We start from the raw sequence: 15233 nt of genomic DNA, 5'->3' as shown, positions 1-15233 counted from the left end.
AGCTGCTACATTCTGTACCTGCGCTGCTGGGGGAAACATCTAGTCCAATAAAGCCATCAATTGTCATCCAATCTCGCTTCTGGAGTCATTGATCGAGCATCACGCACCATGCTGATCTTCCACCACTCCCTCACTCGTTCCCTCTCTCTCACTGATCTATCTGCACGCCATGCTGATCTTCACCGTCTCCCTCTCTCGTTCCCTCTCTCTCACTGATCTATCTGTACGCCATGCTGATCTTCCACCACTCCCTCTCTCGTTCCCTCTTTCTCACTGATCTATCTGTACGCCATGCTGATCTTCACCGTCTCCCTCTCTCGTTCCCTCTCTCTCACTGATCTATCTGTACGCCATGCTGATCTTCACCGTCTCCCTCTCTCGTTCCCTCTCTCTCACTGATCTATCTGTACCGTCTCTCTCACTGATCAGTCTGTATGCCATGCTGATCTTCACCGTCTCCCTCTCTCGTTCCCTCTCTCTCACTGATCTATCTGTACTGTCTCTCTCACTGATCAGTCTGTACGCCATGCTGATCTTCACCGTCTCCCTCTCTCGTTCCCTCTCTCTCACTGATCTATCTGTACTGTCTCTCTCACTGATCAGTCTGTATGCCATGCTGATCTTCACCGTCTCCCTCTCTCGTTCCCTCTCTCACTGTCTGTATGCCATGCTGATCTTCACCGTCACCCTCTCTCGTTCCCTCTCTCACTGTCTGTATGCCATGCTGATCTTCACCGTCTCCCTCTCTCGTTCCCTCTCTCACTGTCTGTATGCCATGCTGACCCCTGCACTCGCCCCGTCATTCCTTCAGAATCATAGATAATACATTTTTAAAGATAAATTTAGAGTACCCAATTAATTTTTTCCATTTAAGGGGCAATTTAGCGTGTCCAATCCACCTCCCCTGCTCATCTTAAGGGTTGTAGGGGCGAAACCCACGCAAACACGGGGAGAATGTGCAAACTCCACACGGACAGTGACCCAGGTCGAACCGGGTCCTCAGCGCCGTGAGGCAGCAGTGCTAGCCACTGTGCCACCCAATAATGGCAGAATAATACAGAGCAGAAGAGGCCTTTCGGCCCATCGAATCTGCACCGACGCATGAAAAACATCTGAGCTGCCGACCTGATCCCATTTGCCAGCACCTGGCCCATAGACTTGAATGTTAAGATGTGCCAAGTGCCATCCAGATCGTGAGGCAGCCGGCCCCTACCACCCTCCCAGGCAGTGCATTCCCGATTGTCACCACCCTCTGGGCAAAAAAGGCTTTTCCTCTAATCCCCCATAAAGCTCCTGCCCTCTCTCCCCCATCTGGTTCCCAATCTCACCAATCTGTCCATACGCCTTGCTGATTCTCCCACCCTCTCTCTCCCTTCACCTCCCACCCTCTCTCTCCCTTCACCTCCCTCCCTCTCTCTCTCGTACCCTCTCTCCCTCCCTCACCAATCTGTCCATACGCCATGCTGATTCTCCAACCCTCTCTCTCCCTTCACCTCCCACCCTCTCTCTCCCTTCACCTCCCTCCCTCGTTCCCTCTCTCCCTCCCTCACCGATCTGTCCGTACGCCATGCTGATTCTTCCACCCTCTCTCTCTCTCTCCCTTCACCTCCCTACCTCGTTCCCTCACTCCCTGCCTCACCGATCAGTCCATACACCATGCAGATTCTCCCACCCTCGCTCTCCCTTCACCTGCCTCCCTCTCTCTCTCGTTCCCTCACCGATCTGTCCATATGCCATGTTGATTCTCCAACCCTCTCTCTCCCTTCACCTCCCTCCCTCGTTCCCTCTCTCCCTCCCTCACCGATTTGTCCGTACGTCATGCTGATTCTCCCACCCTCTCTCTCCCTTCACCTCCCTCCCTCTCCGATCTGTCCAAACGCCATGCAGATTCTCCCACCCTCGCTCTCCCTTCACCACCCTCCCTCTCTCACTCCCTCCCTCACCGATCTGTCCATACGCCATGCTGATTCTCCCACCCTCTCTCTCCTTTCACATGCCTCCCTCGTTCCCTCTCTCCCTCCCTCACAGATCTGTCCGCACGCCATGCTGATTCTCTCACCCTCTCACTCCCTTCACCTCCCTCCCTCTCTCCCTCACCGATCTGTCCATACACCATGCTGATTCTCCCACCCTCGCTCTCCCTTCACCTCCCTCCCTCTCTCTCGTTCCCTCTCTCGCTCCCTCACCGATCTGTCCATACGCCATGCTGATTCTCCCACCCTCTCTCTCCCTTCACATCCCTCCCTCGTTCCCTCTCTCCCTCCCTCACCGATCTGTCCATACGCCGTGCTGATTCTCCGACCCTCGCAGTCCCTTCACCTCCCTCCCTCTCTCTCTCGTTCCCTCTCTCCCTCCCTCACCGATCTGTCCATACGCCATGCTGATTCTCCCACCCTCGCTCTCCCTTCACCTCCCTCCCTCGTTCCCTCTCTCCCTCCCTCACCGATCTGTCCATACGCCATGCTGATTCTCCCACCCTCTCTCTCACTTCACCTCCCTCCCTCGTTCCCTCTCTCCCTCCCTCACCGATCTGTCCATACGCCATGCTGATTCTCCCACCCTCGCTCTCCCTTCACATCCCTCCCTCTCTCTCTCGTTCCCTCTCTCCCTCCCTCACCGATCTGTCCGTACGCCGTGCTGATTCTCCCACCCTCTCTCCCTTCACCTCCCTCCCTCGTTCCCTCTCTCTCTCGTTCCCTCTCTCCCTCCTCACCGATCTGTCCATACGCCATGCTGATTCTCCCCACCCTCGCTCTCCCTTCACCTCCCTCCCTCTCTCTCTCGTTCCCTCTCTCCCTCCCTCACAGATCTGTCCGTAAGCCATGCTGATTCTCCCATCCTCTCTCTCCCTTCACCTCCCTCCGTTCCCTCTCTCTCTCGTTCCCTCTCTCCCTCCTTCACCGATCTGTCCATACGCCATGCTGATTCTCCCACCCTCGCTCTCCCTTCACCTCCCTCCTCTCTCTCTCGTTCCCTCTCTCCCTCCCTCACAGATCTGTCCGTAAGCCATGCTGATTCTCCCATCCTCTCTCTCCCTTCACCTCCCTCCGTCTCTCTCTCGTTCCCTCTCTCCCTCCCTCACCGATCGGTCCGTACGCTATGCTGATTCTCCCACCCTCGCTCTCCCTTCACCTTCCTCCCTCTCTCTCTCGTTCCCTCTCTCCCTCCCTCACCGATCTGTCCATACGCCATGCTGATTCTCCCACCCTCTCTCTCCCTTCAACTCCCTCCCTCTCCCCCTCGTTCCCTCTCTCCCTCCCTCACCGATCTGTCCATACGCCATGCTGATTCTCCCACCCTCTCTCTCCCTTCACCTCCCTCCCTCTCTCTTTCGTTCCCTCTCCCGTTCTCATCACAGATCTGTTCCCGGAACAGCCGTGCTGATTCTCCCACCCTCTCTCCTCCCTTCACCTCCCGCCCGTCGTATCCCTCTCTCCCTCCCTCCCGATCTGTCCATACACCATGCTGAGTCTCTCACCCTCGCTCTCCCCTCACCTCCCTCCCTCTCCCTTCTCGTTCCCTCTCTCCCCTCTTCTCACAGATCTTGTCCGTATGCTGTGCTGATTCGACTCACCCTCTCTCTCATCCCTTCACCTTCCCTCCCGTCGGTCCTCGCTCACCATCCCTCACCGAATCTGTCCATACGCCGATGCTGATTCTCCACCCTCCGCTCTCCTTCACCTCCCTTCCTCGTTCCCATCTCACTCCCTCTCTTCTTCACCGATCTGTCCGTACGCCATGCTGATTCTCCCACCCTCGCTCTCCCTTCACCTCCCTCCCTCTCTCTCTCGTTCCCTCTCTCCCTCTCTCACAGATCTGTCCGTACGCCGTGCTGATTCTCCCACCTTCGCTCTCCCTTCACCTCCCTCCCTCCCTCTCTTGTTCCCTCTCTCCCTCCCTCACCGATCTGTCCGTACGCCATGCTGATTCTCCCACCCTCGCTCTCCCTTCACCTCCCTCCGTCTCTCTCTCTTTCCCTCTCACCCTCCCTCACCGATCTGTCCATACGCTATGCTGATTCTCCCACCATCGCTCTCCCTTCACCTTCCTCTCTTTCTCTCTCGTTCCCTCTCTCCCTCCCTCACCGATCTGTCCATACGCTGTGCTGATTCTCCCACCCTCTCTCTCCCTTCACCTCCCTCCCTCTCTCGTTCCCTCTCTCCCTCCCTCACCGATCTGTCCATACGCCATGCTGATTCTCCCACCCTCGCTCTCCCTTCACCTCCCTCCCTCTCCCCCTCGTTCCCTCTCTCCTTCCCACACCGATCTGTCCATACGCCATGCTGATTCTCCCACCCTCTCTCTCCCTTCACCTCCCTCCCTCTCTCTCTCGTTCCCTCACCGATCTGTCCATACAGTAGAACAGTAGAACAGTACAGCACAGAACAGGCCCTTCGGCCCTCAATGTTGTGCCGAGCCATGATCACCCTACTCAAACCCACGTATCCACCCTATACCCGTAACCCAACAACCCCCCACCTTAACCTTACTTTTATTAGGACACTACGGGCAATTTAGCATGGCCAATCCACCTAACCCGCACATCTTTGGACTGTGGGAGGAAACCGGAGCACCCGGAGGAAACCCACGCACACAGGGGGAGGACGTGCAGACTCCACACAGACAGTGACCCAGCCGGGAATCGAACCTGGGACCCTGGAGCTGTGAAGCATTTATGCTAACCACCATGCTACCCTGCTGCCCCTTGCTACCCTGCTGCCCCATGCTGATTCTCCCACCCTCGCTCTCCCTTCACCTCCCTCCCTCTCTCTCTCGTTCCCTCTCTCCCTCTCTCACAGATCTGTCCATATGCTGTGCTGATTCACCCACCCTCTCTCTCTCCCTTCACCTCCCTCCCTCGTTCCCTCTCTCACCGATCTGTCCATACGCCATGCTGATTCTCCCACCCTCTCTCTCCCTTCACCTCCCTCCATCTCTCTCTCGTTCCCTCTCTCCCTCCCGCACCGATCTGTCCATGCGCCATGCTGATTTTCCCACCCTCTCTCTCCCTTCACCTCCCTCCCTCTCACTTTTGTTCCCTCTCTCCGTCCCTCACCGATCTGTCCATACGCCATGCTGATTCTCCCACCCTCTCTCTCCCTTCACCTCCCTCCCTCTCTCTCTCGTTCCCTCTCTCCGTCCCTCACCGATCTGTCCATACGCCATGCTGATTCTCCCACCTTCGCTCTCCCTTCACCTCCCTCTCTCTCTCTCTCGTTCCCTCTCTCACAGATCTGTCCGTACGCCGTGCTGATTCTCCCACCCTCGCTCTCCCTTCACCTCCCTCCCTCCCTCTCTTGTTCCCTCTCTCCCTCTCTCACAGATCTGTCCGTACGCCATGCTGATTCTCCCATCCTCTCTCTCTCCCTTCACCTCCCTCCGTCTCTCTCTCTTTCCCTCTCACCCTCCCTCACCGATCTGTCCGTACGCTATGCTGATTCTCCCACCATCGCTCTCCCTTCACCTCCCTCCCTCTCTCGTTCCCTCTCTCCCTCCCTCACCGATCTGTCCATACGCCATGCTGATTCTCCCACCCTCTCTCTCCCTTCACCTCCCTCCCTCTCTCTCTCGTTCCCTCTCTCCCTCCCTCACCGATCTGTCCGTACGCCGTGCTGATTCTCCCACCCTCGCTCTCCCTTCACCTCCCTCCCTCTCCCCCTCGTTCCCTCTCTCCCTCCCTCACCGATCTGTCCATACGCCATGCTGATTCTCCCACCCTCGCTCTCCCTTCACCTCCCTCCCTCTCTCTCTCGTTCCCTCTCTCCCTCTCTCACAGATCTGTCCGTACGCCGTGCTGATTCTCCCACCCTCTCTCTCCCTTCACCTCCCTCCCTCGTTCCCTCTCTCCCTCCCTCACCGATCTGTCCATACGCCGTGCTGATTCTCCCACCCTCTCTCTCCCTTCACCTCCCTCCCTCGTTCCCTCTCTCCGTCCGTCACCGATCTGTCCATACGCCATGCTGATTCTCCGACCCTCGCTCTCCCTTCACCTCCCTCCCTCTCCCTCTCGTTCCTTCTCTCCCTCTCTCACAGATCTGTCCGTATGCTGTGCTGATTCACCCACCCTCTCTCTCTCCCTTCACCTCCCTCCCTCGTTCCCTCTCTCCCTCCCTCACCGATCTGTCCATACGCCATGCTGATTCTCCCACCCTCTCTCTCCCTTCACCTCCCTCCATCTCTCTCTCGTTCCCTCTCTCCCTCCCGCACCGTTCTGTCCATGCGCCATGCTGATTTTCCCACCCTCTCTCTCCCTTCACCTCCCTCCCTCTCTCTCTCGTTCCCTCTCTCCGTCCCTCACCGATCTGTCCATACGCCATGCTGATTCTCCCACCCTCGCTCTCCCTGCACCTCCCTCCCTCGTTCCCTCTCTCCCTCTCTCACCGATCTGTCCATACGCCATGCTGATTCTCCCACCCTCTCTCTCCCTTCACCTCCCTCCCTCTCTCCCTCGTTCCCTCTCTCCCTCCCTCACCGATCTGTCCGTACGCTGTGCTGATTCTCCCACCCTCTCTCTCCCTTCACCTCCCTCCCTCGTTCCCTCTCTCCCTCCCTCACCGATCTGTCCGTACGCCATGCTGTTTCTCCCACCCTCTCTCTCCCTTCACCTCCCTCCCTCTCTCTCTCGTTCCCTCTCTCCCTCCCTCACCGATCGGTCCATACGCTGTGCTGATTCTCCCACCCTCTCTCTCCCTTCACCTCCCTCCCTCTCTCTCTCGTTCCGTCTCGCCCTCCCTCATCGATCTGTCCATACGCCATGCTGATTCTCCCACCCTCTCTCTCCCTTCACCTCCCTCCCTCTCTCTCTCATTCCCTCTCTCCCTCCCTCACCGATCTGTCCATACGCCATGCTGATTCTCCCACCCTCTCTCTCCCTTCACCTCCTTCCCTCGATCCCTCTCTCCCTCCCTCACCGATCTGTCCGTACGCCGTGCTGATTCTCCCACCCTCTCTCTCCCTTCACCTCCCACCCTCTCTCTCTCGTTCCCTCTCTCCCTCCCTCACCGATGTGTTCATACGCCATGCTGATTCTCCCACCCTCGCTCTCCCTTCACCTCTCTCCCTCGTTCCCTCTCTCCCTCCCTCACCGATCTGTCCGTACGCCATGCTGATTCTCCCACCCTCTCTCTCCTTCACCTCCCTCCCTCTCTCTCTCTCGTTCCCTCTCTCCCTCCCTCACCGATCTGTCCATACGCCATGCTGATCAGCTTTTCGTTCACTAATTTGTCCGTTTTTGGATTCCGAGGTTGGCGTTTCATGATGTCACTCTCGGCTGCTTCATAAGCCAATGAGATCGCAGGAACCTGATGGTTAGAGAACAGAGTTTAGGAACCATCCAATCACAAACCAACAAACCCCCGTCCCAATTCCTGCTAATTGCAGCAATTCAGGAGAAGCACAGCTACTTGTTTGGATTGTCACTTGAGCACAAGAGAGACTCACTGACATAGGAGTGGAGTTTAAAGATATAAACCTGAACCTGTAATGTTTTACTCTTGCCAATAAATCCATTCTTAGTAAACACCAGCTCTGATTTCTTCCTTCAGGAGTACACCAGTCCCCTCCAGACCAACTCCCCGCCCCTCCAAATCATCTCCCTTCCAACTCCTCTCTCCTCTAAGCCTTATCCCTGCCAATCCCTTCCCATCATATTCCCCTCCTCCAATTAATTTGTCCTTCACATCCCTCCCTTACTATTCCTCTCTTCTCCAATCAGCCTCGCCTCCAATTCGCTCCGATCCCCTCACTTCACTTCCCCTTCCTTCTAATTGGACGGGGATCCTCCAATTCCCCTCTACTTCAATACACTCCCCTCCAATCTGTCTCCCTATCAAATCCCTTCCCTCCAACTCTTTCCTTTTATCTCTCTCTGTGCACTGTCTGTCTCTCCCCATCTCTTGTCTCTCTTTGTGTGTGTGCCTGTGTGTCTCTCTCTCTCTCCCTGTCCCAGTCTCTCTCCAATTCTCTCTCTCTCAAACACTCACCATATCTGTGCCCAGGTCAATGCAGAGGATGGTGACGGTCCCCAGAGGGAGAGGGATGTTTGCAACGATGAAGAGAAGGAATGGAGTGATTTCTGGGATGTTGCTGGTCAGAGTGTAGGCGATTGACTTCTTTAGGTTGTCGAATATCAGGCGTCCTGTGGGATTGACAAATCAGCCCGACTGAGATACTGAGCTAACGAATGCACAGGAAGATCCCAGATCAACCAGAGAGCCACCCCACATGTTCCTCCCTCAGCAGAGTCCAGTGCGAAAGTGAGCCCCATTCCAGGATGATGCCAGCCCATCAGTTACTCCTCCCCCTGAAACTCTTCCTCCCCAGCTCCCCCTGCCCTCCACCCTCCCCCCCGTCCACTCCCCTTTCCCACCTTCTTCTACACCCGTGACGATGGAGGCGAAGTTGTCATCCAACAGGATCATGTCGGCTGCCTGTTTAGAGACATCGGAGCCCGAGATCCCCATGGCGACGCCAATGTCCGCCTTCTTTAAGGCAGGCGAGTCATTGACACCGTCTCCCGTCACGGCCACAATGGCACCCTGCAGAGGGAAGCAGAGCAACGGTTATTTCATAGTTTTTTTTCTTTTCATAAATTTAGAGCACCCAATTCATTTTTTCCAATTAAGGGCCAATTTAGCGTGGGCCAATCCACCCACCCTGCACATCTTTGGGTTGTGGGGGAGAAACCCACGCAGACACGGGGAGAATGTGCAAACTCCACACGGACAGTGATCCAGGGCTGGGATTGAACCTGGGACCTCGGCGTCGTGAGGCAGCAGTGCTAACTACTGTGCCACCATGTTGCCCCGCAAAGAAACAGTCATGCCATTAATCAAGAAACAGAAAATGCTCAGAGGGTTGTCGGGCCCCTGTCCTCTGCTGGCCTAGGCTAACCAGGGCTGAATGCTGTCACATAACTTCAACCTCGGGTCAGCCAGAGATCAATTGGCATGTTTGCAGTAATGAAGGACTCCTGGTAACATGAATACGTGAGAGGTCAGCACTGCATGCCATTGCACAATCATCAGCACTGCATGCCATTGCACAATTAAGAAAGCAGCTATTCAGCCATGGAGTGCAGGCACTATCTCAATTGTATTGGAGAGGGGGAGGGGGTGTGTTCATACTGTACGATACGGGACCCACCTGTCTCTGACATCCCTCCACGATAATTAGCTTCTGTTGGGGGGAGGTACGAGCAAATACGATCTCCGTGTGATTGGCTAGAATCTGATCAAGCTGTTCTTGCACCATGTCCTTCAGGTCTGTGCCATGGATCACACAGGCCTTGGCGTCCCTGGGTCAGGAGGCAAAGGTCACACAGCAAGGTCGAAAGTGGTCATAAAGCTGCATGCACATCATCATCCCCCCCGCAAACAGTGCAAACTCCTTACTGCGAATTATGAGTTTAGAGGGAGCGTTATGAGACCATAAGAGTGTTTGATGGGGACAGTGTAGAGGGAGCTTTACTCTGTATCTAACCCCGTGCTCCACCTGTCCTGGCAGTGTTTGATAGGGACAGTGCAGAGGGAGCTTTACTCTGTATCTAACCCCGTGCTGTACCTGTCCTGGGAGTGTTAGACAGGGACAGTGCTGAAGGAGCTTTACTCTGTATCTAACCCCGTGCTGTACCTGTCCTGGGAGTGTTTGATGGGGACAGTGCCGAGGGAGCTTTACTCTGTATCTAACCCCGTGCTCCACCTGTCCTGGCAGTGTTTGATAGGGACAGTGCAGAGGGAGCTTTACTCTGTATCTAACCCCGTGCTGTACCTGTCCTGGGAGTGTTTGATGGGGACAGTGTAGAGGGAGATTTACTCTGTATCTAACCCCATGCTGTACCTGTCCTGGGAGTGTTTGATGGGGACAGTGTAGAGGGAGCTTTACTCTGTATCTAACCCCGTGCTGTACCTGTCCTGGGAGTGTTAGACAGGGACAGTGCAGAAGGAGCTTTACTCTGTATCTAACCCCGTGCTGTACCTGTCCTGGGAGTGTTTGATGGGGACAGTGGAGAGGGAGCTTTACTCTGTATCTAACCCCGTGCTGTACCTGTCCTGGGAGTGTTTGATGGGGACAGTGTAGAGGGAGCTTTACTCTGTATCTAACCCCATGTTGTACCTGTCCTGGGAATGTTTGATGGGGACAGTGTAGAGGGAGCTTTACTCTGTATCTAACCCAGTGCTGTACCTGTCCTGGGAGTGTTAGATGGGGACAGTGTAGAGGGAGCTTTACTCTGTATCTAACCCTGTGCTGTACCTGTCCTGGGAGTGTTTGATGGGGACAGTGTAGAGCAGGAGTTCTCAACCTTTTTTAACCCATGGACCCCATTTCCTCTTAATTTTTTTTTGTGGACCCCCATAGCCATTCCACAGAAAAAAGAGCTTCTTATATGCGTGGTAAACTAATCCTAAAGTCCATCTACCTTACCGTGAGGGTTGGAAACGGATTAGCGGTATTTTCGTACGTTGCCAAACTTATTCTAATATGAAGAGTAATGAAAAAAACTTTTTACTGACTAAATTGAATTAAATTACTCTAAAAATAACCAATTCATATCAAATATACACAGTTTCTAGTGATTACTGTGTTAAATCATTCATTAAACTTGTCAAGGCGAAACGTGGCATAAGCGTCAGGTCAACCGTGGGTATTTACCTCAAGGTAAATTAGATAGATTATAATCTCTCTTTGACCTTTGTCAGTGCGAGGGAGAGAGAGAGAGAGAGAGAAAGGTGAATATTCATCATGAAAACAAACATTTTTTTCTTCTACTTGATTCTCAGTAATAACAATTGTTCTGAAGTAGAATTGCTCTATGGACCACAAAAATATCACCGTGGAACCCAATTCGGTATTTTTTTTGTGTGGACCCCCAGTAATGTTACCTGGACCCCCAGGGTCCATGTAGACCCCGATTGAGAACCACTGGTGTAGAGGGAGCTTTACTCTGTATCTAACCCCGTGCTGTACCTGTCCTGGGAGTGTTAGACAGGGACAGTGCAGAAGGAGCTTTACTCTGTATTTAACCCCGTGCTGTACCTGTCCTGGGAGTGTTTGATGGGGACAGTGTAGAGGGAGCTTTACTCTGTATCTAACCCCGTGCTGTACCTGTCCTGGGAGTGTTTGATGGGGACAGTGCAGAAGGAGCTTTACTCTGTATCTAACCCCGTGCTGTACCTGTCCTGGGAGTGTTTGATGGGGACAGTGTAGATGGAGCTTTATCTGTATCTAACCCCGTGCTGTACGTGACCTGGGAGTGTTTGATGGGGACAGTGCAGAAGGAGCTTTACTCTGTATCTAACCCCGTGCTGTACCTGTCCTGGGAGTGTTAGACAGGGACAGTGCAGAAGGAGCTTTACTCTGTATCGAACCCCGTGCTGTACCTGTCCTTTGAGTGTTTGATGGGGACAGTATAGAGGGAACTTTACACTGTATCTAACCCCGTGCTGTACCTGTCCTGGGAGTGTTTGATGGGGACAGTGCAGAGGGAGCTTTACTCTGTATCTAATCCCGTGCTCTACCTGTCCTGGCAGCGTTTGACAGGGACAGTGCAGAGGGAGCTTTACTCTGTATCTAACCCCGTGCTGTACCTGTCCTGGCAGTGTTTGACAGGGACAGTGTAGAGGGAGCTTTACTCTGTATCTAACCCCGTGCTGTACCTGTCCTGGGAGTGTTTGATGGGGACAGTGCAGAAGGAGCTTTACTCTGTTCTCTAACCCCGTGCTGTACCTGTTCTGGGAGTGTTTGATGGGGACAGTGTAGAGGGAGCTTTACTCTGTATCTAACCCCGTGCTGTACCTGTCCTGGGAGTGGTTGATGGGGACAGTGAAGGGGGAACTTTACTCTATATCTAACCCCGTGCTGTACCTGTCCTGGGAGTGTATGATGGGGACAGTGCAGAGGGAGCATTACTCTGTATCTAACCCCGTGCTCCACCTGTCCTGGCAGTGTTTGATAGGGACAGTGCAGAGGGAGCTTTACTCTGTATCTAACCCCGTGCTGTACCTGTCCTGGGAGTGTTAGACAGGGACAGTGCAGAAGGAGCTTTACTCTGTATCTAACCACGTGCTGTACCTGTCCTGGGAGTGTTTGATGGGGACAGTGTAGAGGGAGCTTTACTCTGTATCTAACCCCGTGCTGTACCTGTCCTGGGAGTGTTTAATGGGGACAGTGTAGGGGGAACTTTACTCTGTATCTAACCCCGTGCTATACCTGTCCTGGGAGTGTTTGATGGGGACAGTGTAGGGGGAACTTTACTCTGTATCTAACCCCGTGCTGCACCTGTCCTGGCAGTGTTTGACAGGGACAGTGCAGAGGGAGCTTCACTCTGTATCTAACCCCGTGCTGTACCTGTCCTGGGAGTGTTAAATGGGACAGTGCAGAGGGAGCTTTACTCTGCATCTAACCCCATGCTGTACCTGTCCTGGGAGTGTTAGACAGGGACAGTGGAGAAGGAGCTTTACTCTGTATCTAACCCCGTGCTGTACCTGTCCTGGGAGTGTTTGATGGGGACAGTGTAGAGGGAGCTTTACTCTGTATCTAACCCCGTGCTGTACCTGTCCTGGGAGTGTTTGATGGGGACAGTGCAGAAGGAGCTTTACTCTGTATCTAACCCCGTGCTGTACCTGTTCTGGGAGTGTTTGATGGGGACAGTGTAGAGGGAGCTTTATTCTGCATCTAACCCCGTGCTGTACCTGTCCTGGGAGTGTTTGATGGGGACAGTGTAGAAGGAGCTTTACTCTGTATCTAACCCCGTGCTGTACCTGTCCTGGGAGTGTTTGATGGGGACAGTGTAGAGGGAGCTTTGCTCTGTATCTAACCCCGTGCTGTACCTGTCCTGGGAGTGTTAGACAGGGACAGTGCAGAAGGAGCTTTACTCTGTATCTAACCCCGTGCTGTACCTGTCCTTTGAGTGTTTGATGGGGACAGTGTAGAGGGAGCTTTACTCTGTATCTAACCCCGTGCTGTACCTGTCCTTTGAGTGTTTGATGGGGACAGTATAGAGGGAACTTTACACTGTATCTAACCCCGTGCTGTACCTGTCCTGGGAGTGTTTGATGGGGACAGTGCAGAGGGAGCTTTACTCTGTATCTAATCCCGTACTCTACCTGTCCTGGCAGTGTTTGACAGGGACAGTGCAGAGGGAGCTTTACTCTGTATCTAACCCCGTGCTGTACCTGTCCTGGCAGTGTTTGACAGGGACAGTGCAGAGGGAGCTTTACTCTGTATCTAACCCCGTGCTGTACCTGTCCTGGGAGTGTTAGACAGGGACAGTGCAGAAGGAGCTTTACTCTGTATCTAACCACGTGCTGTACCTGTCCTGGGAGTGTTTGATGGGGACAGTGTAGAGGGAGCTTTACTCTGTATCTAACCCCGTGCTGTACCTGTCCTGGGAGTGTTTAATGGGGACAGTGTAGGGGGAACTTTACTCTGTATCTAACCCCGTGCTATACCTGTCCTGGGAGTGTTTGATGGGGACAGTGTAGGGGGAACTTTACTCTGTATCTAACCCCGTGCTGCACCTGTCCTGGCAGTGTTTGACAGGGACAGTGCAGAGGGAGCTTCACTCTGTATCTAACCCCGTACTGTACCTGTCCTGGGAGTGTTTAATGGGACAGTGCAGAGGGAGCTTTACTCTGCATCTAACCCCATGCTGTACCTGTCCTGGGAGTGTTAGACAGGGACAGTGGAGAAGGAGCTTTACTCTGTATCTAACCCCGTGCTGTACCTGTCCTGGGAGTGTTTGATGGGGACAGTGTAGAGGGAGCTTTACTCTGTATCTAACCCCGTGCTGTACCTGTCCTGGGAGTGTTTGATGGGGACAGTGCAGAAGGAGCTTTACTCTGTATCTAACCCCGTGCTGTACCTGTCCTGGGAGTGTTTGATGGGGACAGTGTAGATGGAGCTTTACTCTGTATCTAACCCCGTGCTGTACCTGACCTGGGAGTGTTTGATGGGGACAGTGCAGAAGGAGCTTTACTCTGTATCTAACCCCGTGCTGTACCTGTCCTGGGAGTGTTTGATGGGGACAGTGTAGAGGGAGCTTTGCTCTGTATATAACCCCGTGCTGTACCTGTCCTGGGAGTGTTAGACATGGACAGTGCAGAAGGAGCTTTACTCTGTATCTAACCCCGTGCTGTACCTGTCCTTTGAGTGTTTGATGGGGACAGTATAGAGGGAACTTTACACTGTATCTAACGCCGTGCTGTACCTGTCCTGGGAGTGTTTGATGGGGACAGTGCAGAGGGAGCTTTACTCTGTATTTAATTCCGTACTCTACCTGTCCTGGCAGTGTTTGACAGGGACAGTGCAGAGGGAGCTTTACTCTGTATCTAACCCCGTGCTGTACCTGTCCTGGCAGTGTTTGACAGGGACAGTGCAGAGGGAGCTTTACTCTGTATCTAACCCTGTGCTGTACCTGTTCTGGGAGTGTTTGATGGGGACAGTGTAGAGGGAGCTTTACTCTGCATCTAACCCCGTGCTGTACCTGTCCTGGGAGTGTTTGATGGGGACAGTGTAGAAGGAGCTTTACTCTGTATCTAACCCCGTGCTGTACCTGTCCTGGGAGTGTTTGATGGGGACAGTGTAGAGGGAGCTTTGCTCTGTATCTAACCCCGTGCTGTACCTGTCCTGGGAGTGTTAGACAGGGACAGTGCAGAAGGAGTTTTACTCTGTATCTAACCCCGTGCTGTACCTGTCCTTTGAGTGTTTGATGGGGACAGTGTAGAGGGAGCTTTACTCTGTATCTAACCCCGTGCTGTAACTGTCCTGGGAGTGTTTGATGGGGACAGTGTAGAGGGAGCTTTACTCTGTATCTAACCCCGTGCTGTACCTGTCCTGTGAGTGTTTGATGGGGACAGTGGAGAGGGAACTTTACACTGTATCTAACCCCGTGCTGTACATGTCCTGGCAGTGTTTGATGGGACAGTGCAGAGGGTGCTTTACTCTGCATCTAACCCCGTGCTGTACCTGTTCTGGGAGTGTTTGATGGGGACAGTGCAGAAAAAGCTTTACTCTGTATCTAGCCCCATGCCGTACCTGTCCTGGGAGTGTTTGATGGGGACAGTGTAGGGGGAACTTTACACTGTATCTAACCCCGTGCTGTACCTGTCCTGGGAGTGTTTGATGGGGACAGTGCAGAGGGAGCTTTACTCTGTATCTAATCCTGTGCTGTACCTGTCCTGGCAGTGTTTGACAGGGACAGTGCAGAGGGAGCTTTACTCTGTATCTAACCCCGT

At 53.8% G+C, this 15233-nt stretch overlaps 1 protein-coding gene across 1 annotated transcript in view; it reads right to left on the bottom strand.

Annotated features, from left to right (window-relative positions):
• LOC119967972 (sodium/potassium-transporting ATPase subunit alpha-2-like) overlaps positions 1-15233 on the bottom strand; it is a 190436-nt gene that overhangs the window by 18183 nt on the left and 157020 nt on the right. Inside the window, 4 exon segments of the mRNA XM_038801073.1 lie at positions 7178-7301; positions 7983-8137; positions 8369-8537; positions 9145-9295. Coding sequence (XP_038657001.1) covers positions 7178-7301; positions 7983-8137; positions 8369-8537; positions 9145-9295 — 599 coding nt within the window.

The sequence above is a fragment of the Scyliorhinus canicula genome, chromosome 6 (assembly GCF_902713615.1).
Source record: "Scyliorhinus canicula chromosome 6, sScyCan1.1, whole genome shotgun sequence".
Taxonomy (NCBI): domain Eukaryota; kingdom Metazoa; phylum Chordata; class Chondrichthyes; order Carcharhiniformes; family Scyliorhinidae; genus Scyliorhinus; species Scyliorhinus canicula.
This window is presented reverse-complemented; position numbering and strand designations above follow the sequence as displayed.